This window comes from Falco cherrug, chromosome 3 (genome assembly GCF_023634085.1).
Source record: "Falco cherrug isolate bFalChe1 chromosome 3, bFalChe1.pri, whole genome shotgun sequence".
NCBI lineage: Eukaryota > Metazoa > Chordata > Aves > Falconiformes > Falconidae > Falco > Falco cherrug.
The window spans coordinates 15,423,860-15,449,676 of NC_073699.1; the positions used below are offsets into that span (position 1 = coordinate 15,423,860).

The following is a 25,817-nucleotide window of genomic DNA, read 5'->3' on the forward strand; positions in this document are numbered from 1 at the left end:
GGATGATTATCTGCTTTTAACAGTGTTGCACCTAAAACTCACCGGTTTCAGAGGAATCACTTAAAGTCCACTGGAGTAAAAGGGAGCAGAATTTCACCCACTGTTTCCAACAGTGATCACCTCTTGGATACTACTAAACATCACTCAGCATCACCAAAATTGCTTATGTCATTGTGACCGTATCTCTCCTCCTTGCCACTTAACTAACACAATTTTCTGGTTTAACTGTAATTTTGTTCCTTTTGATTTTCTATAGCTAAGATACACTTCAGATTTCTCCGCTGGCCTCTTGACAAATGTCCCCTGTTTAAATCACACCTTGAAGAATGGCTAAAGTTTTACCAAAAGGGGCTTACCCTGGCCTACCTCTTACCATCAAAGATGGCATTGGCCTAAAGGCAGTAAGATGAGCTGTCCCTTTAAAAGGGAAAAAAATCCTTTCTACTCCACAGTTCAAGTCATTACTGCCAAAAGGAGCTTCCAATCCTCACCTGACCTGCCACAGAGCCTTTCCATGCAGGCACTTTGTGTGCTTTATGATTGTGTTACCTCAAGTTAGTCTTTCTGGGATTAGGATAACAATTTTCACAAGATTTTAAAGCAAGATTATCAAGCCTGTCTACTCGAAGTCTTTCATAAAGTGCTTATTAAGACCTGGCAATAACCTCCAGTTTTATATAGGCTCTGAAGATAATAATCTTTGCCAAAAGAAATCAGGTAAGTTGATATTAACTATTCCAAATCTCAGTGGTTTCAACATGTACTTGGAGGAAACCATTTCAACTGTGCTATTAATACTTGGTGGAAATGTAGCAAATGAGTAGTTTTCTTAAATATATATATCTTGCATTTTATTAAATCCTCATACAAATAAATCTGAACTTAAAAAGTAGTTGTAGCAATGTAATGAAACGTGTAATTGTAACGCAGGCGTATTTTCACATTAGCATGGACTATTTCTTTAGACCTGGTGTATCATGGTCTGCTTAAAATGAGAGATGACCTTTAGACCTTTGGAACTGAATGAAAGTAAGGAAATGAATACTCAAGGACTTTCCTTTTTTATTTCTTTGTTCTCTTCTGTTCTGCTCTGTTTAGCATGAAGACACGCGAAAACTACTTGATATTTGATTGCCCTCTGTTTGTACAGGAAAAATGAAGACAATTCAAACTGCATGGTTACCTGCCACATTAAAATGAGTTCTAATGAAGCATAGTTAATAAACACATTGGTTTTAGATTGCTGCTAATCCAGAGTAACAAAGAGGGATTTCATAGGGGTCTTCATGAGTGTATAAAGAGAATCTGAACTGGATTAAAATCTCCAGTTCAGCAGTTCAGGGAATTCTGGATCAACAGTTCTAAGTAAAATGGATTCTACTGATACCATTCAGCTTAAAACAAACAAAGGAGGATTATCATGCCCAGTAGAGGTGAAGGAGAATTTGTAACTAAAGGCTTGACCTTCTGCCTGTATCAGATAAATGTTTGGAAGGAAAATATTCACTGAGTGAGTTTATGGGATTTGTCTGTCAGCTCATGGACGTGTGGCACCTGTGCCTTTACTGCCTGTGAATCTCAGTACGTTTTGAAATGGAAATTGTTAGTGATTTTGAGCTGAAGTACAATGAGGGTTTTGTATCTGCAATCTGGACGTGTATTTTGGTCATCACAGTAGTGTCACTTATGTTGCGGACAAAAGATATACAGTTACAAAATAATAAAGTCTTGCACCTGATAGATAAAAATTAGATATCAGATAACCAAAGTAATGCAAACACAACATGTATCGTAAGAGTTAATATTACTAATATCCACACTGCTGAGAGTTAAAGTATTTCAAGCAGCAGTTCTAGGAATATTTGTCACAGATGGCTTTGAAATTTAATTGGACAGCATAAATGTTCAGAGGCTTAATGCTGGGAGAAGATTTTGGAAAGCATTTAAAACTTAATGCTTCAAATTTAAATCAGTTTCTACCAATTAAGGAGTAAGGGCAGTATTTCCTAGAGTAATGTTCTTTGTACTCAGATTTCTCTGCCATTTGTTTTTAAGCATCTTGTACTGGCCAGGGGACAGCACAGTGCTACATCTGGCAGTCAGGCAAAATAAGGCCTCTCACGAATGGAGGATTTTCCATTATTTTATACCAACGTTATTTAGTATTTCTTTGCTAGAAATAGGACAGGATTTGGCTTATTATGATACATGCTTCCGGGTTATGTTTGCATGTTGTCCTGGTCATTAGATGTTTTGCTTGATTGAGTCTGTAGTTTATAATCACACTTCAATTAAATGTGGGTCTTACGGCCACACAAATGCCTGCTTTAAATTCCTGCTGCAAATCAGCATCGTATGTGGAGAAAAACGTGTGTGTTGGTTAGCATGGAGGAGCAGCTCAGTGGGGAGGGCAGCAGGGAGCTGCAAATTCAAGTGAGCTGGAAAGCCTCTTCCAATGTGCTTCCAAGAACAACTTTGTATCTCACTCCATTTTGTTTCTAATTTTACAGCTCTGTTTTTCTTCTTTTTTCTCTCTCCCTTAAGATGCTTTGGTAAGACAGTTCCTTCATATGCCAATCTTCTTGCCTTTTTCTCTGTCTCTTATTAATGCGCTCTCTCTAGCCCCTGCTATAGCCTGCTGCACCAAATCTTCTGTCAGATGATTTTCCCCTGTCCCACCACCATGAACAACTCTGGGCCAGTTTAAATACATCAGGAATTAAGTTAGATCCCTGATAGGAAATTACCTACTACCTATCAACCCTTTTTTTTATGAGCTTTTGTAGAACAGTTGTGTTTGCACATCAGTCTGTGAAATGCTCTTACCAAGGATTTTGGTGTTAGTCCATGTGTGATTCACTGGTGACCTAGGAGAGCCCGTGTTCCTCAAAGCAGGTCCTAGAAGTCAAGTCTCCCCACTCTGCCATGAGTGCTGACCACCAATCTGAAGGGGCAGACTGAAAACACCTGCTTCTCCTACCTCCTAGGTCTGGTTCTCTCACTTGCCATGCAGCCAAAACCCTCATGAAGGGCAGAGGTTTGGGCTTCTTTGCCAGTCTGGGCTGCGGAGACCCTCCAGCCAACCAGTCTTGTGCCGCAGGGACAGTACATGCAGGGAACGGATCACGAGCAACATGCTCAGAAGGAGGTCTGTAGCACATAAACAGCCGTCATCACGAAGCATGACTCATGGTAATGCAGATCTTGCAGAACTAAGGAGACAGTCATTTCTCATAATACAGGAATAAAAATTCATGAAGTTCTACTAAGAAAACAGCAAATTCCCACTGCTGACCTCAGTCAAAGACATAACACAACAGTCTCCCCCTAACAGGACACTTAATTGACTAGATGCACCAGCCACTATAGCCCTCTTACTCCAAAACATACATAGTTACAAACCTCCCCTTGACATGATTGCCATCCCGCAACCCCCACTGACCCAGAGCCGGCCCTCCCCAACAGCCACCTCCCTGCACCTTTGCAAAGCACTAGTTCTTCATATTCAGCATCACCAAGGAGTATCTCCATGAACTCTTCTCCATTTCATACAGCCAAACCAAAGAGGGAAAAAAATATAAAAACTGAACAGAATCCAGAGGCTTGGATTAGTTTTATATCTACCTCAGCATGGGCTACGTCACCACTGCTTCCATCACGTCAGCATGTTAGCAGGTTTTAGCTAACCTACTAGTCTCCCCTAATTACAGAGTCCACAGATCCATAGAAAAAGCTGTTACAAGACCCAGCAAGCTTCATAATACCCAGCAGTGGAAGCAGGGATAGCCTTGCCTGGATGTCAGGCCCTGTGATTGTCACGGCAGCAATACATTCATGGTCTGTAGTCTGGTTGTTGGTCAGATCCCAAATATTGTTGCAAGAGTCAAGCTTAGGATTTTTGATGCTAGACTGGTCCATGGGACACTGGACTCTGTCCATGGATAATTAGTCCAGCTCACAGAAAACTGATGGGGTACCAAGTCAGGGGAATGAGATTTGGCCAAGGCTTCCTCTCTGCCTCAGCTCTGTTCTTCTGAACATGCTGTGCAGAAACCGTGGATGTGTATAGGCTTGGGGTCGAGTAAAAAGGATTAGGCAGATGGACTGAATAGATGCGATGAACTGGCTAAGAAGCTTCTCAGACCTTTGTTTGAATAGCAGAGCTGTCACTTAAACACTTTTGACTCATCAGATGAGCAAACACAGACGTTTCAAACACAGAAATGCTTGGTATCATTTCATCGTCCCAAGGAAGAGTCTCTTTAGGACCATTAGGAACAAATCAGCTGTTTTCAGAATGTGTTAATTCTCTAGTGAACTCAATATGAGAAAGATTTTAAACATGATGATAATAGTTTGTTAATCAAACCGTATTATCTTCAAGATAATGATTTGCTGCGTGCTTGCAAGATTAGCTACTCCAAGAAGATATGAAAAAAGTCTTTTGGATTTTTTTTGCGAATTTTTACAAGTTTCCTTATTTTCTGACAACTACAGAGCCTTGTGTAGTTTACAAAAAAAATGAGGGAACATGTAAAGAAGCAGGAACTTCCCTTTTTTTTTCTAACCACTAATTAAATCTTTGAAACCTGGAAAGCAGCTTATTGTCTGAAAGGCATAGCATATTAATCTATCCCAAGCAACTAGGCAAGGCAGTACAAGACACAACTTGGTGACAATAATTAACTACCGAAATCCGAGACTAGGGATGACCAGGCAAGCAACGTTTCTGCAGAAAAGGAGCTCAGTTGTTATTTGGTCTGAAATTGAACATAGGTAATTTAATCTGGTTTCAACAGAAAAGGTTTAGACACCTGATGTGTCAGTGTCCTTTTGGGCACAGATCATCCTGCCAAAAAAGAGGGTGGTGTAGATGATCTTACCAAGTCCCACCAAAGCCACAGTTAATGTAGGACTCAAAAATCAAGTTACATACCAAATTCATGACAGCTGCATATACACAGCAAATACTGTTTATGTGATTACTGATTCTTTTCCATTTACACCACCAATCTTTTCTCTGCATCCCAGAGATCTAGTATTTCTCTCATGGTCACATTTGGGACAAGGGTTGGATAAAATTGCACCATATCCCAAACTTTAACACCACCAAAATAGTATTTCTTTCTCCTAGAGCAGCCAAACCTACTGGAAGTCAGAGTCCATAATGCAGTGGTTCTGCTGGCACGTGGTAGCGAAGATGAGCTTGGGCTTTCTGTGTCTCTTTCTGGTTTTCAACACAGGTAAGGATGATGGCTTGGTGTTCCCCAGGGAATAACCCAGGTGTCTCTTTCCCAGTTGCCCCCATAGCCCCTTTCTCACATCCATGGCAGATTTGGTTCTTTCACCCTGTGTAGGCACGGCTGATGTGCTGGACCTCCAGGGCTGATGCCATGCAGTAGGACAGACCAGATGATGGCAAAGGTCCATTCTTGGATCCCACACCATGAACCTGGAGTCAGAAAGGTTTAGATGGAAAGAGAGAAAAGGGCTAGGAGAGCTCTATAACCTAGATTGTCAGTCCAAATGTAGCTGCTACTGAGTGAGAGTTGTTAATATAGCTGACTAGCAGTGTATGAGGAGCCACAATTTACAGGCATGTACCATTTTTCCTTTATATATGTTGTCATGGTGTCATGGTTTAACCCAAGCTGGGAACTAAGTACCACACAGCTTCTCTCTCACTCCCCCACCTCAGTGGGATGGGGAGAAGAATCAGGAAAAAAAAGGTAAACCTTGTGGGTTGAGATAAGAACAGTTTATAATCAACATGATGATGATGATGATGATGATGATGATGATGATGAAAAAGAAAGAGAGATAAGAATAAAACCCAAGGAAAGAAAACAATACAATTGCCTACCACCCACTGACCAATGCCCAGACAGTCCCTGAGCAGTGATCAGCCCCTCCTGGCCAACTCACCCCCAGTTTATACACTGAACATGAAGTTCTATGGTATGGTATATCCCTTGGGCTAGTTCAGGTCAGCTGTCCTAGCTCTGCTCCCTCCCGGCTTCTTGTGCACCTGCCTACTGGCAGAGCATGGGAAACTGAAAAGTCCTTGACTTAGAGCAAGCAATACCGAGCAACAGCTAAAACATCAGTGTCTTATCAACATTACTCTCATATAAATCCAAAACACAGCACTGTACCAGCTACTAGTAAGAAAATTAACCCCATCCCAGCCAAAACTAGGACATATATATAAAAAGAGAAAGAGAAATGTATCCAGGGATTGTCTTCTATACAAGGCATAGACTTTTGTACAAACAAGGACAAGCACCCAGGTTTCACCAGTTTAGGTATAAAGAATTATGCAGCCCCATCTCCTCTTTCTTCCCCTGCTTCCAGTCCTACAGATTTCATCTTACTGAAGAGGAAGCTGAACCCAGATTTCCTACTCCCTGGTGAGAGCTCTGCTTATTAGGTTCTAATGCAGAGCAGGGCATCACCACCATTGAGGTGAGCCCGCCTCACCACCAGCTCCCAGGAAAGGATGTCTCTCTGGGGAGCTTGGATGGACTGAGAAGCTGAAGCTTCAGATGGGCCATGTGAATTTAATATTTGCTAGCACTGGCTCATTTGGGGATCCTTCTGGATTACTCTTTGGAGGCACTCAGCTCTCCACTGATATGATAGGGTACCTAGCACCAAACTCCTGTGCTTCAACTTGTCCTGCAATGCCTAAATCACTGCTCTGTACCTTGCCCTTGTTGGCCTCCAAGGGAATCCCAGGATGTGAATCCAAACTCCTGAGCCCAGCTTCAGTTCATTTCTCCTATAACACAGCTCTTGAGAACAGTACTCAATTGAATGACTGTTCTGAATAACAATCTCACAGCCTGTGCAGATTTGTGCAGATTTGGCCTGATTACGCCATGGGCCTCGCAGTCAGTATTGTGTGCAAGTCTAGTGCAGATCTCTCCAACAGGTTGTTGCTATTTTTTCCTTTTGATTCTTGAGTTAAGGGGACGAGCTCAGATATTTAATCTGCTTTCTTTCTTTAGTTAGCATCTAAATGACCCGTCAAGTCCTTTAGGACATCCTTATTTTTAGGCACTTGATGAGCTGATGTTGTGGATACTCAGTGGCCTGCTTTGCAGTGCTGATGTTCATCAACTTCTGAGCTATAATAAAGGAGAGCAGCAAAGCAATCCAGGAAGACAGCTCAACAGAGAGTTGCTTGGTATCTCAACAGGGAAAACTGTCTCTCTTCACTTCACAGCTTCATGCATAAGGAAAGAAAATAAGAAAGAGAAGCAAGTGGCAGTGCTGGCTACTGCAGGTAACAAGCAGCGTGTCAGGAGACACCGTGTGGGACTGTTAATGGGAGTGGGAGGTGGCATGCTGGGCATGGAGGTGGCAGCAGATGGACCTTTCTGCAGAGCCTGTGAGCCCCAACCACCCCTGCTGCAAGGGCTCCTCATCTGACCCAGGGCTCACTCAGGTCCTTGGCCGTTTAACCTCTGTCCTTCCAAAATCCTAAAAGCTCTTCATTCCCTTTTGTTTTCCCTTTCCTCTCTTCTACACTGTGGACAAGCCCTGGGGTGCAGCTTGGTTTCAAGCTGGTTGAAAATAATACTGATGTCATTGGAAAATTGCATTTCTCCCCAAATGAGATTTTGTTTTCGTCTTGGCTTTCTGTGCTTCCTTTTCTGTCCTGCTCTGTTTTTTCTCTCTCTGTCATGCACGCAGGCCTTCCTCCTCGCACACACACAGATACCACACTGCTCTGCTTCTGCACGACTCTGTGAGAGGGAGGCAAAGGAACATCCTTGCAAAGTTTGACTCAGGAAAAACAAATAAGCAATGCCAACAGAAAGAAAGCATGTTAAAATAAAAAATACAGCTACAGCCCATTTATTCTGTCGTAGCACTACAGCCATCAAGGTAAGTGGGAAAAAAAAGTAATGAAATCCGTATTGCCATCCCAATTCCATGTTGCATCGGGGAAGGGGAACATTTCCTAGGGCCTGCCCCCTCCGTTCGTGATCTGCAGAGCGAGCCGCCGCGCTTCTGGCAGTAAGTACCCACTGCCCGGCGCGAGGGGGCGCCAAAACGCCAGGTCGCGCCCGGCGGCCTGCTCGGCCTCTGCTGGGGGCTGCCCGGGGCCTGCCTGAGCTCTGCCCGGCCATGCTCAGCCTCTGCTGGGGCCTGCTGAGGCCTGGTGGGGCCTACCCGGGCCCTGCCTGGCCCTGCTCGGCCTCTGCTGGGAGCTGCCCGGGGCCTGCCTGAGCCCTGCCTGGCCCTGCTCGGCCTCTGCTGGGAGCTGCCCAGGGCCTGCCTGAGCCCTGCCTGGCCCTGCTGGGCCTGGGGCCCTGCTGAGGCCTGCCTGGGGCCTGCCTGAGCCCTGCCTGGCCCTGCTGGGCCTGGGGCCCTGCTGAGGCCTGCCTGGGGCCTGCCTGAGCCCTGCTCAGCCTCTGCTGGGGTCTGTTGAGGCCTACCCGGGCACTGCCTGGCCCTGCTCGGCCTCTGCTGTGGCCTGCTGAGGCCTGGTGGGGCCTGCCCGAGCCCTGCCCGAGCCCTGCCTGGCCCTGCCCGAGCCCTGCCTGGGGCCTGCCTGAGCCCTGCCTGGGGCCTGCCCGGCCCTGCTCAGCCTCTGATGGGCCTGCAGAGGCCTGCTGGGGCCTACCCGGGCCCTGCCTGGCCCTGTTTGGCCCCTGCTGTGGCCTGCCTGAGCCCTGCCTGGCCCTGCTGGGCCTGGGGCCCTGCTGAGGCCTGCCTGGGGCCTGCCTGAGCCCTGCTCAGCCTCTGCTGGGGTCTGTTGAGGCCTACCCGGGCACTGCCTGGCCCTGCTCGGCCTCTGCTGTGGCCTGCTGAGGCCTGGTGGGGCCTGCCCGAGCCCTGCCCGAGCCCTGCCTGGCCCTGCCCGAGCCCTGCCTGGGGCCTGCCTGAGCCCTGCCTGGGGCCTGCCCGGCCCTGCTCAGCCTCTGATGGGCCTGCAGAGGCCTGCTGGGGCCTACCCGGGCCCTGCCTGGCCCTGTTTGGCCCCTGCTGTGGCCTGCCTGAGCCCTGCTCGGCCTTGCTCAGCCTCTGCTGGGGCCTGCTGAGGCCTGGTGGGGCCTGTCCAAGCCCTGCCTGAGGCCTGCCTGTCCCCGCCCGAGCCCTGCCTGGGGCCTGCCTGGCCCTGCCAGAGCCCTGCCCGGGGCCTGCCTGGCTCTGCCCGAGCCCTGCCTGGGGCCTGCCCAGCCCTGCTCAGCCTCTGCTGGGCATGCTGGGGCCTACCCGGGCCCTGCCTGGCCCTGTTTGGCCTGTGCTGTGGCCTGCCTGAGCCCTGCTTGGCCTTGCTCTGCCTCTGCTGGGGCCCTGCTGAGGCCTGCCTGGGGCCTGCCCGGGCCCTGCTTGGCCTCTGCTGGGGCCTGCTGAGGCCTGCCCGAGCCTTGCCTGAGGCCTGCCCAGCCCTGCTCAGCCTCTGCTGGGGCCTTCTGAGGCCTGCCTGGGCCCTGCTTGGGCTCTGCTGGTGGCCTGCTCAGGGGAGTAGGTGATAGGGAGCCTCACATAAATTTTGGGTACTATCGCACTGCCAGCTTTATCTTGCTGTTTTCCAGATTCCTTTCTGCACTCCTGGCATCTTTATTTCTCACCACATGTTTTCCAGTGCACTTCAATACATAATCCGCTCATTTTGTTTTTCCCATTCTGCAAGGTCTGCATATAAGTAGGGAATTCAAAACCATTTCCTTGTGCCTTCATGCAGCCAGCTGCTCAGGGACCCCTTCTTTTTCAGAGCTGCCTGCAAAGTCTGTGGATCTGGCTGCTATTAACCTGACAGAGCTGGTGAACAGTATGCTGAACACAGCGCTCAGAGGTAATGTGACAGGGCTGGGCAGGTCAGGCAGGCTGTCAGTCCAGCAGTGAATGCAATAAAGAACTAACAATGCTAGCAGGGGAAGCCGTAAATGCATGCCATCTGCCTCCAGAACTGATTCTAGGAGCACATTACCCTTGTGCATTTATAATGCAGGTAGCTGTCTGCCCCAAAGAATATAGAAATCAGTATGTGTTTGTGTATAGAGACAGCATAATGGGATGCCTTTAGAAAGCACTTTATCAGTGTAGGTTCAAATTAAAAAAGAAGTAATACAAATGGTCCTTCCCTCAGTGGAAATGAGAAAGAATTGAGTCTCAGGTAGCTGTATAGTGTCAGCACCTCAGGAGTCTTTTTAGAAATTGAATGAGCAGAGTCAAAACATGGTGTTGTCATAATTTGTTCCAATTGCTAATAGCATGGACATTTGTTTCTGCAGGTACCAAAAAACCCTTCTCTTTGCTGAGTGTCACATCTTATAGCTCATTTGCCTTCCACAAAGTGTCAGTCACCATTTATAACAGTGAGTGCTTTGTTGCTTTGCTCCGTGCAGGAGCATTTTGTCTCACACAGCTTGTGCATCAAGACACTGATTTTTTTCTGTCTTTCCCTACAGTTTCTAACGTGAAAAATGTTGACCCTGGCAAGTTCCCTATGCATTACTGCTACTGTTTGAACAACATGACAAATGACTTGACAGGTGGGTACACAAGAGAAGTTGGAAATTGCATGTTCTTAAGCTGAATTACTTCCTTTGGAGCTGAAAGCTGTAGCCTAAATTCTGCAGACTTCATCCTTATAAGTAGCATCACCATACTGAGTTCAACAGCCATAACTCATGATGAGTGGCTGCTCTGAAACTTCGGGGTGACTCCATGAACTTAGTCTCAGATGGCTGTACCCAGCCAGCCAGTCTGGGGTCGAGCCATCTGTCAAGTGACCAACACGGTTTACCCAGCAGAAAGATCTCCCCTTCCTCCTCAGACTACAAAGAGCAGTGCAGGAGAGACAACCCAGCAATGTATGTACATTACCTTCTTCACTTTCACTTTTCTGAAATAACCCACAGGAGATGAACAAGGGCTTCTCTGCACCAACAGTAATTTCAGTAACTTCAATGAGTCCAACAGGAGTGAAAAACAAGGCTTTATATCTTCATAGAGCTGTTTAATGGAGTGTAAAATACTACTGGGCAAATCCTTCACCTATAATACTCACTCACACCCCTGGTCTCACAGTATTTAACATTTCAGGATGGATCTGAGCACTTGAATTCCATGGCTGGTTAATGTAAGATATCAAGAGTAGCTCAGTAGCTAGGGACCAGAACCCATTCTCTCTAAGCTTCAAGTGATGACCACACACATGAGCCACAATGGCTTTCATGGCTTTTTCTGGACCCACACATCTCACAAGCCTTATTGCATAATGACCCAGTTTGCCTTGGAGGATAATGGAGAAACTTTAATCTTTCTGTCTCAAATCCAGAACATCTTGGTGATTAGAGCATCCTCCCAAGTAGCAAAAATTCATGGCCCAGCACAGGGCTCATGCCTGTCATTCCTTAAGTGAAAACATTGAGCTGTTACTGCTAGGACCTGTTACAAAAAAGCCGTAACACCACACCACCAGTAGCCATTTTTTGAGCTGACAGCAACATCATCGGTATGTCTGAAGTAGACCTCAGAGGAGAGAATCAGATGCCTCCTGGAAGGTCCTACATGGCAGACAGGCAGTTAGTGCAGGCAAAGCCTACAGGTACAGCACTCTAAGTAGAGTTACTTTAAATTGTTCTCTTGAACAGATAGATTCCATTTAAGTTTACTTCTAGGCACATTGGTGCTATTGTGGATATCATCTTTGAAATATACTTCTGCAGAATATTCCAGTGGCTTCTGAAGTCAACTCCTGTCCAGCAGAAACATTTTGAACATTAAAATATTTTAGACATTGTCATGTACAAGTATATATCCAAAATATGATCACATATAAAAGTGATTTTGTGACTTAGCATAGATGATAGAATATGTGTTTTCAATCATAAACTTTCTGTTTTGTTGTCAGATTTTACAGCTTTACTTGTTGATATTGTTGGAAACTCCACCAGTTATCTCACAGAAATTTTCAAATCCACTTCTATTCTCTCAGGTTTGCATTTCCTTTTAACATGTATCATTGTCTTATTTGTCTGACTTACTCCTGGTATGGAAACAAACATAAAAATGTGTATAAAAGCCTGTTCCTCTTACTCAGCAGGATTTTTCTTGCAAAGCATGGATTGCAGTTGTAAATTAAGTCTCCTTAGAGGAACTAAATATATATGTAATATGTATATATATGATATAGAAACATACATGTTTCTATGAATAGCTATGTTTTGTTTGAAAGTTTGGTGAATTATTACTAAATACTGGAATTTTTGGGAATTAAAATTCCCAAAGAATAATTATTGGCTATATTATCTTAATTTTTTCCATGTAAATATACTTGTAATTTGGAATTTAACTAGGTAGGAATATTTCCCCTAGAAATATTAGCATTTGGATTTGATGACGGTTCAAGGTTTTTGTCAGAAGTCAGATCAGAAGGAAAATATTTGGCCAGCTGCAGTAGCCACATACCGTTTCCTGGGTTTTTTTTCAACCGTTTAAGATAGTATCATATAATGAAAACTGGTAACAATGATCTGGTTTACATTTTTTTGCCTTTCAGTACCTCAGAGCAATGATTCAGATTGTATCTACATCTGTGTGATGACAGGGCAGACAGGTAGAAGTTAAAACCATTCCACCCCAAAACATTGCCATATTTATTCTCTAGAAACAAGTCATTCTTGATATTTATAAGCATTTCCATTTACAGGGAGAAATTTGTCTGACTTTTGGAAAATGCTGGAGAAGTCTCCTGTTATTAATTACACGTTTTCCAGTAACACATCTTCTGACCTGGGTAAGTACATCCTGGGGAATAAAAGGAAACAGCAGCAACAGTGAAAATCACATCCAGGTAGCACTTGCAAAGAATACTCCATCTTCATAATTTAAACATTCTTTAAATATATTATTTTATATTTTTATATTACTTATATATGTACATATATTTTATTATCATTAAAATAGAATATTTTCTATTGTTATCAATGTACTGTAATATTTATATTAGAAATATAAGTAAAATTTACAAACTTTTAATTTATTAGCTACAAGGTCTTCTAGTGGAGGACCAAACAAAACTTCCTAGGATGAGAGCTTCTACAGAATTCAGCACTGACTGGGGAGGGTTTCTGGTGCTCTTAATCTAAATATGTACCTTCCTTAGCACTCAGCACAAATTACCTCCTACCTTTACATGAGTTACTTTCAGAATGGAGTTGAATATATTCAGCCAGTGTGCTGCGTGGCTCCTCCACCCCAGACTGCTTTGCCAGGTTGAGCTGCACTTCAGATGCTCACCTCTCATTGCTGCTCACCTCTCATTGCTGCTCATGACTATTTCTCATTTTCAATGCTTTTTCAATGATTAAAATTGAAATTTCTCATTTTCAGTTTTCAATTATTAAAACAGGCAAATAGATACTGAAATCAGTGGCAAGTTTACCTGTGCCGAAAGCTGTAGGATGCTTCTCTTCTGTTAAAAAAAAAAATAAATCAAGGACACTTTGCCAAAAATTACTTTAATTAGAAAAGACAACAGCTGTTGTGATTATACCAGCCTTTTTTTTTTTTTTTTTCCTTTTTATCACACAATATGCAGTGGATGGTGAGTGTTCTAACTCTTGTCTTCTCATACCTCAAAGACCTAGATTCCATTTTTTCAAGTTTCATGAAATTACAGGAAGACCCAAACAAAACAGTGGATCCATCAACAGAACATGCATGGACATTTAAAAGTAAGCGGATATTGTGAGATCTAAATTTATATTCTTAACATCTTGACAAGTGGTCATGTGTTTGCTGCACAGCACTGTGATGTTGAACTATAATTACAGAGTAAGATAAAAGTTTGTCTGAAACAGCAAAATACGAGGTCAGTAGTGCACTGAATAGCAGGAGGATAGAAAAACTATTTTAAGAAGCCATTTTATTAGAAAAAGTTTTCTCAAGAGGCAGAGAAGTAAAGAAAAAATGGTTGTTGGTTTTAAACAACAAAGAAAAGATTATTTGAACTATTTGATCTCCTTTTTTATTGTAATTTTTTCTGTATTTTTCTCTATCTTTGACTGTACGTGATGTTCAGTTGTGAGTACCTGAGCATTTCATAATTTCAGTGCATTTAGGTTCACCACAGAGCTAAAAAATAGAAAAATGCTAGTCTGCCTCATTTTGAAAGCCAAAAAGCAAGGCTTCACACTTGCTCATGCATAGTAGGAGCCAAGAGAAATTCAGACCTTGACTTCATACCTCCTCACCACTGCAGCTGCATATCTGTACAAAGTTTCTACATGTTCCCTGGTCAGTCTGCTCTCTTTTTATAAGGTCTTTTGATTTGTTTAACCACATAACAACCTTTATTCTTTTCCAGCCCCAAATGTCATTCCTGCCACAAAATGTCGTCAGTTCTCAAATTCCAGTATCTGCCCTCCAGTATCTGCCTGCTCCCCTTCACATAGACAAGAGCTTTCATCTCTTCCCTCTGTAGTAAAGCAGTTCAGGAAATACAAAATAATTTATGTGAAGAAAAAACCCACCATTTTTCAGGAACACTTCAGTTTCTTCTTTTGTTTATGAAAGCTTGCACATTAAAATGTTCTTAGTTAGAATTTCAAACATTATTGGCACTCATTATGTTTCCATATTTAAAATGAAATCGAGAGGTAGCCTAATCACCTGCCAGGGGAAGTACTTAAGGAGTAGATGGGATTTTCTGGGTGTATTTTAGATATTATTGCTCCCCAGTGTGTTATGCTTGCTACCGCTATGAGGCATTGGCATCTACATGTTGTTGGCACCCTTCTGTCTCCTCTGCTTCTCCAGCTACCGCGATCCCTCTTGCCCAGAAAGGGGATGAAATCCCCACCACAAGGTTCCCACCATGGCCAAAGACGGTTGGAGCTAAAGGATCAGGGTTTCCATCACCACATGTGGATGCTTCCAGACCACGAGGCACAGCCAGGCCCCCTCCGACTGCTGCAGGGAGCTTGGCCCCATTGCCAGCCCTGCAGCTCAGCCCCAGTGAGTATGGCAAGGAGGACTGACACCTGCTTTATCCTGCTAGTGGTGGGGTTTGGCCAAAAGCTGAAACTGCATCTCTGAGGTGGAGGTTGGGACACCCCTCAGGGAGACCCGCTTTGCATCATTAGTGAGTCGATTTCTATATTGTAGAAGTGCTACAATCAGTTACAGGGTCCATCCAGCAGTTTCTTATGCTTTGGGGAAAAACTAAGTCTTGCTGCTCACTTCTGCTACCCACGTTTTCCCTCACAGTTTGCTCCAAGTTTGGTGAGCAGACCTGTAGGAAAGCAACGCAGAGCTGCTTCTCTTGGTCTTCACTAAACGTACCTTCTTTAAATCCTACCTTCCTCTAGCCCAGGGGTCCTCAAACTTTTTAACCAGGGGGCCAGCGTGGGGATGCAGTGGCAGGCAGTCATCTGCGGCTGTTTGGTTTCCCCCCCAACCCCGGGGGGGGAGGGGGGGGGGGGAGGGGGGTTCTGTAAATACCGGGGGCCAGATTGAGGAACCTGGGGGGCTGTATCTGGCCCATGGGCCATAGCTTGAGGACCCCTGCTCTAGCCCATGGATTTTTCAAGATCAAACAGAGTACAGCTTTTGCCCTTCCTTTTTCATCTTGACATTTTTATATGCCGCTGGAAGAACTGGGTGAGGGACTTTGGCTGTTGAGCTGTCTCATATATAGCAATTCTTCTCAGTAGACAGATAAATAACAAATATCCCGAATGACACGAAGCATGTGTCTTTCTGTTCCCATAGCTGACATGTACGCATTTTGGATGCAGACAGTGTCTCCTCAAGAAACCAGTAAACTGATGCAAACAGAGCCAGGTAAGATTGATCTGCAATAGTAACAAAGTGTTGGCACATTTATGAAATAGAAAATAATATATATATAGAAATAGGTGACTGTAAAATATTTATACATCAGTGTCTGTATGTTTATTAGTGGTCTGTGACTTCAGCTTTCTGCCCCCCCCCCCCCCCCCCCCGCCTTATTCTTTCACTCAATCCTTTTTTTTTTTCTTCTTCTTTTTTTTAAATGTCAAGGCAAGTTATGTTCTTTTCCCTCCTTCAGATTTGCCTTCCTCAGTACTGTCTACACCACCCTACAGACCTGGGGTGACACTGAAACTTTACTCAGCTACCAGTAAGTAACTGCATCTCATGCAGCAAAAAAAGTTGTACGTTTGAAAGTATATCAATATGCAAAATTTCCCACACAGAAACAACATAAATATTTAATTTACCTGATACCTTATGTATGTAAAACACCCACAATGTCTAAGGTACCGCTTCCATATTTGTTTGTGAATCATACAGTGTCACATGTTCAAAATATAGATTATACTGTGGTGATAGAAGTCCGTTTGTCAACTTTAACATCGATTGGTTACTGAAGAATCTTAAAATTCATGCATTCTTTCTAAAATAAAGTGTCATATTTTAAATCTCCCTATTGGTACAAATAAAATGATTAAGTCAATCCGTGCTGCATGAAATCTCCAGAATTGCCTTAAATTTACAATACTGCAAACTTCCTTTTCAGCTAAAGAAGGATCATTATCAACTAGATTTTCAGGAAAGTTCAATTCTTCCTTTTAAGCACCAAAATAAAGAGCTAGAAATTAAGAGTTAGTATAAGATTATGTGTCACTCCACTTAGAAGTATCATAAACTCACGTTTGCAATAAAATTATATTTACGGATATATTACAATATTACAAAGTATAGTATTTATTTATATTTATTTTTAGCGTTTCTATTTATATATAATATATATAATATAAGCATTTATATTTATATTATTTAATAAGATATTACATGTTTTGAAAATGTGGACCTGATTCAGTGCCAGGAAGGGATTTTGAACTCTGGGAGAGCCCAGCTGCGACTGTGTATGTGTCTGAGACCAGGCTGCCTCTGGAGTACAAAAGGAATAAATCTCAGCCACAAATCCCAGTCTTGGGGTCTGAAGGTGACTAGTTCAGCTCTAGGTACAAGCATCATGGGCACCTACAATTAGGTAAAACGCACTCCATCCTGTAGATATCTTTAGTACCCTTGGGGTCCTTCTACTCCCAGTCTGGTGTCTTTGCTTCCAGTGGTGTCACGGGAAACCAAGCCACTTGGCCAGCTGAGCAGCAGACAAAGTACAGCGGAAGCTGCATGTATATCACAGTTCCTTATTATATACTCCCTGTTAACCTGGTAGTTAAGGAAGTAATTTTAAGGGATACATTGGCGTGTATACTCCAGCATTGATACTGACGTGGAAAGAACGATAGAATTATGATGTTCTATTGGAGGGAAAATCCAGACTGCCTGTCCTGGGTTCCAGATAAAATTGACATACCTGTATTCCAGACTGGGACTGTGATTGTCTGCTGTTTGGTGCAGCATAATCTTTTTAGGAACAGAAATTTGGTAGCTACCACTGAGGTTGGTGTGTAAACTCCTGTAGTACATGAAGCTGGGGCAATGCCTGTGCTCAGCTCAAGACTAGAAAGGTAAAAAATGTTCCTCACTTTTCCAGAATAAGCAGGTAGCTCAGTTCCAAATTTTCCAGTTTGGCTGCTTAAAGCTGTGATGGAGCTAGGAGCTCATGGGGCACTCTGGGAAGAGGCTGTTCATGGTCCCCCTGTTGACGATGACTCTGCTGTTACCACAGATGAGTGGGAACATGAGTCTTGCTGGGTGGTGAGGACTACTGGAAGGAATTTTGGAAATCTGTCCCTCAACTGCTTGTGTTTCTGTGTGGCAGCTGTCTAAGAGAAGCATAGACACCGGGTAGTGCAAAGATAATGTATTGAACTAAACTGCAGGGGTCTTCTGTATCATTTGGACTTGATATTGTAGGGAAAACCAGAGTAGTCTAAAGAACTAAAATGCCAGTCAAATAATATGTTTGGAAATCTAGCAAATACAACAAAAAAAAATAATTATTGAAAACATGAGCAAATAAAGGCCTGAAAATTCTGAAGGAAAGCAAAGAGAAATGCTGATTGTATGGTTTGTGATGGATTAGTAGGAAACATGAAAAAATAAACTGCACCGTTCTGGTATTGTCAAAGGAAATCATGGGGTTTTGATATGGATTCCTAATAAATCTGACAAAAAGAAAACCGCTGTTTACAGCCTGTGAAAACAGGAGAGGTAAAGAAAAAAACTGAGCATCACCAGCAGGTTTTTGCACAAAGGGAAACTCTGCAGCCTTGTGGTTCTGCTTATGGAGCTGACCCAGGGCACTGGGGATACAGTCATCTCCCTGGCTCCATACAGGTAACCCTGGTGTTTTCATTTTGGGATTACCTGGAGGCTTAAAATCCAAATTCTGGTCTGGATTCCCTGGTAATCTCACCTTTTCTAATATTTTCATACTGACTTCTCTTGGCTCATTGCTGAATTCTAACACAACTTGTCTGTAAAGGGTTTGGTTGGTTTTTTTGGATGGAAAACATATTTGAGTCAGAGAGAAAGGTTCTTTCACAAATCTTCAATTTTTCTGTCACTGGGAATAATCACATAGTAGGTGGGCAGTGGTATCTTACAATTTTGGTGTCATTTGCTTTTTCCCGTGGTTTTGCTCTTGTTGCCTATTGCAGAATCCAGGACCAGGATCCTGTGCTGTCACTTTTTGTAGCTTTTGCTGTTTCTGATTGTGTTTTTCATAGTTCCTAGTCCTGTTCTGGTTGGCTGAGTTTTATGAGCATGTGTTGGGTTTCTTGTCTTTCTTTCCCTTTCTTTCTCTTTTTTCTTTTTTTTTTCTTTTTTTCTTTTTTTCTTTCTTCTTTTTTTTTTTTAACTTATACTATTAGGAAAAAAGCATTTGAGAGCATATGACTCAGTGGGGCATCCATTTTCAGAAATAAATAATGTTATCAGAGTTAAAAATACTGACCGTGAAAGCCAAATTTTGACAACACCATCAAGTGATCATGCAAACACAAGTCCTGCAGAAAGGCAGTGTCAGGGAAGAGTGGGAGGAAACTGTTGCCTAGGAGGCCTAAGAACACTGCAGCAATAACCTACCTACTGAGACATGTTTTGAAGGAGAAGACTCACTAGTGCTGAGCCACAGAGCAGGTCTTGATGTAAGAGGCTTTTCAAACCATAGAGATAGGAAGCCAAATATCCTTTTTTGATCTTTCTTTCATTTTACTTCTGTTTAAAGAGCTCAAAATACCAGAGTCCTCATCTTACACCCCATGACATACATTGGTTGCATGAAGAAAATGAGCCAATGTCTTACCACGTGAATATAGTTTGACTTCTTGACACTCTGGATGGTGTGAAGAGAAGAATTTAAGATGAACTAGGTCTTATCTTGATTGGGAGCCAAGGAATATGTTATGGCAATTCTTATCTATCAAAAATTCTGCACAAAAACTAAGGTTCTCTGCATGTGTTATTTGCTTTGGGTGAGTTCAACTTAAGGATTAAATAATGGCCAGCCAACTAGAAGTTGCTGGAGTGTATGACTGGACTTGTGGTGGGCACAGTTCATGTGCCAATTGCTGTCTGGTGACTACACTATAGACCCTGGGGAACCTAGGACTGGGAACCAGCCCATTTTGAAAAGGCTGGAAACGTGGATTTCAATGTGATCAGGGAATGGAGAGTTTATCACAATGTCTATCACAAACTATGACGACAGAGGCTGTCTACATATAGGAATTGTGCATTTGAGGAAATAAATCAAACAGTGGGTTCACAAAGCAATGAAGGGCATCCATGATGCTCTGAAGGCTGAGACATTAGTCCAAGAACTCATTTCTTAAATCACAAAAGTGGATGCCAACAATAAAATATACAAGTGTGCATATTAGAGCGTGCAGGGAGGGATATTGGCAGTCTAAATCACTCACAGTAGCCGTAACATTGCTTTTCACTGGCAGCAAAATTTAATTTCAGTGTCAGAGAGATGGGATATTCAGTATAATATTGGGAAAGTCCAATTACTACCGCAAGAATTGGTCACCTATCTGGCTGTGACAGTTACACGGTAATTTTAAATAGAGCAAAGCTCTGCACAGGGAGCTGTGGTTCCTGTGTTTCTGTGCTCCTTTGACTGACTCAGTTTCTTAGGAAAGAAAATTCTTAGAAAAAGAAGTTCTGAAATAAATTCCTACTTTAATTTTTTTTAAAAAAAAATTCAATCCAAATCTTTAGGAATTTACAAATTGAATACCAAAAATACATTTCACAGTAGAAATTTATTACAGAAGAAATATAAAACATTGCTATGAAGTGCTGAGAATTTTAATTTCAACCATATGATGTAGGTATACTATCCAATGCAAATAAAATTAAATATAACATTCATTGAAAGAGAACTTCAGCATTAAATAAATATAGTATTATGTTAATGTGACATTAATTTAAAATTAAGTGATTGTCAAAAATGAAAACCAAAGCAATTTGTTTAACTTTCAGCTTTTTAATTTAACTTTTCTTTCCCACATAGATGAATCCAAATTGAAATTGCAGTCATTCAGCTTACATTTAGGTAAAGCTGAATTTCTGCTGTTAAAACGTATAGCTTGAGTAAAGCATTTAACACCTGTTAGGCAGGGTAGCGAGTACCCACTTCAGTGGAGACTTAGATTCATTGGAGGGTGGCCTTTAGTGAGTTTTTATTATTCACAGAAACTCTAACATGACCTTTCATGAGCAACTTATATGAAAACCATATTGCCGCATGCTCTGATGTTCGGTTATTAACAAGAAGAGTGTTTATTAAAGCAAGAAGTCATTAATTTTTCATTGCCATAGAGTGGAAAAAGATCAAGGTGTGTCAAATGCTAGTAAGTGGACAAAGCCTGATGACATTTATGAAAAGCTCCTAAGATTAAGAGAAATGCTGCTCCCTTTTGCCCATCTCTGACTGATCATGATACTTGTGTAGCACCTTTGACACACAGCCAGTTTTCAGAGGGGCCCCTGAGTTTGGGAGCTGCAAGTGCCTGCCTGTTACTCCTCCATGGCTCCTATTACCTTCGACAAGCACTGGCAGAAGAGAAATAGTTTTGTAGCGATCTCTTTCAGGTTGGCAGAACCTTTATTTTTCTCCTGCCCGTGAATGCCATTTTATATTAAACTTTTTGTAGGCACTAGATGACTCAAGCTTATTTCAACAGAACTTCATTAGTCCAAATTTAACCTCTGTAACCTCTCCTATCATATAACATAAGATGGCCCAAAGCTATAAAGCATGTGAGACATGTGAACCTGGAAATGCAATTACACTGTCTAAGGGGATTATACTCTGCAGGTAAAGCAGTTTATCTACACACGGCCAAAGCCTCCTGCTAGTTACACAAATGGAAAAACCAGCTGACAATCACACTGCAGCCACATTCACTCTGCACATTCGGGTTCTTTCACCCCAGAGGGTGCATGTGAGGGGGACACCCACCTCATGCAAGATGTGCCGCTCTCACAGCCTGGTCCTTGGTTGTCTTCTCAGAGCCCCAGCATGGCATTTGCAGGATGTCGCTTATTTTTTGGAGTGCTGGTGTAGGGGAGAGATCCTTTTTTAAGGACTGCTGTATGCAGGGGACAACACAATGTATGCGTATGCAGCCCCCCAGGGTCAGATGTGATGCCTTGCAGGGCAAGTAGCTTCACTGCAGCAACCTAAAGTGTACCTTCACCTCTTCTTCAGAGCATGGTTATTAAATATGCAAAGGAGAGGTCATTACACACCCATTTTAGCCATGCCCCAGTAGTCTTTTAGCATATTGCCTATTTTTTTTTTTCTAGAAAGTCCTTTTGATTCTGACCCATCATAAACCTAAAGGTGCAAGATCATGTGTGACAGGTAATGGCTTGGAGAAGACAAGACTATGGCAAATATTAGGTTTTTCTCTTAATATGATGAAGAAAAGGCCTGAAAAATGAAAGCAGCTTCAGTTTTCCTTACTTTTTCTCAGTTTCCCCCATTTTCATCTTGCCTTCTTTTCTCTTTCCTATAAAAGAAAGGGAGTCTGAAGAGAGATTGTATTTGACACTGAAAAACCACATAGAGATTCAGGATTTTGTTACAAGCTGAGATCACCTATTCTGTAGTATTGCTTTTTCTGCAGTCTGGCACAGCTGCATTTGCTGGTGGGATGAAATGGTTGGTGTGCAAATGTTTATCTCTTGCTGCTGACTGCAGAAGATTCAATGAACAGAGTAAACTAGATGTTTTCCTTTTAGCTGGCTCAAGAGAGGGGAAGAGGGGGCCCGTCCCCAAGTACACCATTGCCCTGCATTTTTATGAAGTTAAAATAATAAAATGGTTGTCGCTTGAAGGAAAAAACATTGATTAACCAGCTGGCTTCTGGCAAACAATTAATAAAATGGATAAATTATTCCTATCTTCCTCTCAGTGCAGGCAAAAATTGACCTTTCTCCTCTTTTTAACTGTCAGTTTTCATGAAACCAGTAGGAATGTATTCATTGAGAGGATCTTTACCCAGTCCTAAAAACTGGGCTGAAATTAGCTGATTATTCAAATCACTAGAAGCAAGAAGGGGGAAACTGGTAAATGAGAAATGGCCAGATAGAAAGCCATAACTTCTGCATAAATCATGTTGATTTTGTTGATGCATCTTTAAAAAGTGATGGAGAGAGCAGTGAGAGTCTGTTTATTAGCTTTGTCATATTTAATCTAGAATTCAGATTTAGAGGGTGGATGTAGGGAAGCATGTGGAACCGGAAGTGAATCTTTTATTAAAGTAGCATATCCATATAGAAAATATCAAATATGTAAGTGTATAGTGCTGTTCTTTATCTTGCTCTTTTGCACTGTGGCAAACTGATGCTTCAGTGGGAACTGAACCTTCACTTAAATGGGTAACAATAAATAAATTACCTCTTAAGAGTTCCTTATATTTGTGATAAATAAAAGGAACGTGGTTTTATGTAACTAACCAGTAATGACAAATAATAAATTGAACAGAATATTTGTGCTTTCACTCAAGCAACTGCCAGGCTATGTGTTGTTTTCTTATCAATTATCTGCCTCACTCAGATTTGATTTTAAGATACCTACATGAGCTTATTAGTCTGCATGTTTCTTATAGCCCAGATAAGGCATTGCAAAAAATTTAATGGGACAAGTATTTGAACTAGTTCAGAGTTGTATTTTTTTCCTAGGGTGTCCACAGGCAACCCTCAAAGAGTCCCGTGTGACCTCGCCTCCTGTCACTCTTGTAGTGCAAAAGATCAATCCCTGTGTGATGGAGCTCTGTAGGTTTTTTCAGCTGTGTCTCTGTGTTGGTCAGAGAAGATATTCCAGAAAGGAAGCCATGAGGTAAAACTTGGCACTAGTTTCTCTCTCTCTCTCTCTCTCTCTCTGCTTAAAACTCCATCAGGCTTTTTTAAAATGACAGTTTTCAATCCCCAGTGCTTATTTTTGAGAATCCATTGTGACTGGGTGAGACCCAAATGGGTCCCCAGTGCACCAATCAATACTTGATCTGGCTTCCAGTATTCAAACTGAGTAAAGCTCAGCTGAATTTTTCCAAATATCTAATGACATCACTGAGGTCAGAATCTAGTTTTTTATTGCCATATTCAATATTAGCAGTATGATTCATACAGCTTATAAAAGAAAACAAGCTACTACTCTCCTAACTTTTAACTACATCTTTAGGTACTGTGTGGAATACTATTCCTGGTTCTTGAAAAATGCAAGTTATGTCTGTGAAAGAGTCAAAAGAGTTGCTTACTCCCACAGTAAGTATATTTTATCTTTATATCTCTACATACCTGATTATGAGGGTATAACAAAGTTTTATATATCCACAGAGTATTTGCTGTCTTTCATCAGATAGCTATTTAATATTTAAGGGATTAAAAAAAAAAAAAAAAGATTGTTTAACCTTCATGTATGTTTTTAATATTTTCCTCATAAAAACTCTTCTGATGACAGTTCTTTTGTGTTCTTCCAGCATTAAAACAAAAATGCCTAAAAAACATCTGTATGTTGGTCTAGAACGCTGAGGTATTTTACTGCAAATTGGAAGACTGGTGGTGGTTTTAGTTGTCTCTTTCATTTCCCAGTGTAAAAATCAGGATGCAACCTGTTATTTGCAAATATTTGTAACAAGACATGCTATTAACCGCATGTTAAGCTAGAAATGTGTCTTCCTCCAAGGCATTGTAAAAATAATGTGTAAAAACAGATGTATTTTATACAAGTGATGTAACCGCAATAAAAGCATTGAAAGGCTTTTAAAAATTGTGTTTCATAAAGGATATTTATATGGTTAGCTGGTGGATGCAAATAGTTTATTCTACTTTTATTTACAACTAAAATAAATTAATCAAAAGTAACAGATACAAAATAATTGGAAAAAAAACCCTGAAATACTGAAGACAACAAGGATTTTTCCTACTGTTAAACATATGCAGATTGTCCATTATTCCAAATCAAGAGTCTCCCATTACTTCAGCAACTCATCTAGTGCAGAGCTCAACCATGGAAATGTTCACACCTCTCGTATTTTCACTCTGTGATATATTTGTGTGAATTCATGAATTCACTAAGATTCATTTTCTTCCTTACATGCACCTCTTATGAATTAAAAGGAAAGAATAACTGAATAAATGGCACAGTCCTGTATTTTGCCACAGCACACTACACCACATGATGCTACTATGAACCCAAAGTACATCGTTAAACTGTTAATATTTCAAAAAAAGAAGATTATTTGCACTACAGCTGGTGTACATTGATGTTCCACTGAAGAAATATGTGTCCAAAGTAATACAAAGCCAAACAGAAAGGTGGCATCATAAATCCCTAGGGAAAGGTGGGATGCAGCAGCCCTCTTCCAAAACACATTTCACTGTGGTACCCAGTAGCATGACGGAAGCATTTTTGTCATATCAAAGAGCAGGATAGATTGGTGTATTACCAATTACAGTTGATATTGTGGAAGAAATAGAAATGCTGATATAGTTAATTTATAGATCAGAAATACTAACATGGCCGTGGTACTGCAATGCTGTGAAGGGGTCTCACTCTGCAGCACCTCTCCTCATCCAAAGCAGGATTAGTTCTGCTGTGAAGAGCTGGATGAATAACACTTTTGTGCAACTCTTGCTTTTAAATCTCACAAAACCTCCTTAAAATGTGAAGACATGATTTAAAAAGAATAATCTGTATTGTTTCTTATATTTTTATCATTAAGTCTTCTGAGAACTCAGGAAGAAGGACATGAGAACAAGAACTTAGTGGGAGAAAACAATAATTAAAGTCAGTTTGACGGGTTTTTTTTTATGTTTGAATAAATAGACAATATAAAAAATACTTTTTTAAAAGCTTCCCTTTTAAAAGATTGTGTTATTATTGTTTTAACGAATATCATCAGCTCTGCATCGTAGCGGCAATCTCCATGCTGGGAGGACACTTTTGTGTTTATAAAAAAATCATTCTGTGTTTTTCCTGCAGGAATGCAAGTCCTTGAACAGAGTGCTAACCTCTCTATACTGCGATAGGGTGTGCTTGAGCTGTGTCTGGCACTGTGGGTAGGTCACAGCCATCTCCACTCTAAGGTCTTGGAAAGGGCTGAGAGCTACTGCCCCAGCGTGTCCATGGGGAGAGAAAGTATCACATAGTTATGGGTGTCTTGTAAAAAAGGCTGAGAAGGGATTAATGGCACCTGTCCTGAACGACAACAATCACGGCTGACTTACTGTTTGGCTTTCCCAGGATAATAATGAAATTAGTGAGAAAAACTATGAAATAAGAGGAGGAATGAAAAAGCAAGGCTCAATGAAAAAAAGTGAACACATTGGCTGCCCTCAAAACCAAAAGATTTTTCCATATTCCAGGTTTTCAG

General features: G+C 41.9%; 1 protein-coding gene across 1 annotated transcript; it reads left to right on the forward strand.

Annotated features, from left to right (window-relative positions):
- Positions 1-511: 511 nt before the first annotated feature.
- Positions 512-24,430, forward strand: HHLA1 (HERV-H LTR-associating 1). Its single transcript, XM_055706225.1, has 16 exons — positions 512-717; positions 5,135-5,243; positions 7,229-7,288; positions 9,731-9,811; positions 10,251-10,334; positions 10,428-10,511; positions 11,876-11,959; positions 12,524-12,580; positions 12,674-12,760; positions 13,608-13,700; positions 14,785-14,982; positions 15,739-15,810; positions 16,058-16,129; positions 23,125-23,281; positions 23,624-23,706; positions 23,922-24,430. The coding sequence occupies exons 2-16, from the start codon at positions 5,168-5,170 to the stop codon at positions 23,963-23,965; spliced, it is 1,332 nt and encodes a 443-aa protein (XP_055562200.1). The 5' UTR covers positions 512-717; positions 5,135-5,167; the 3' UTR covers positions 23,966-24,430.
- Positions 24,431-25,817: the final 1,387 nt, after the last annotated feature.

What these genes read in the sequence shown, in the direction of transcription:
- HHLA1 (XM_055706225.1), top strand. Translation starts at nt 5,168, where the DNA reads ATGCAGTGGTTCTGCTGGCACGTGGTAGCGAAGATGAGCTTGGGCTTT. An exon ending in CTTTCTGGTTTTCAACACAG is followed by an intron (nt 5,244 to 7,228) that starts GTAAGGATGATG and finishes TTCACTTCACAG; the next exon opens with CTTCATGCATAAGGAAAGAA. An exon ending in GGCAGTGCTGGCTACTGCAG is followed by an intron (nt 7,289 to 9,730) that starts GTAACAAGCAGC and finishes CTTCTTTTTCAG; the next exon opens with AGCTGCCTGCAAAGTCTGTG.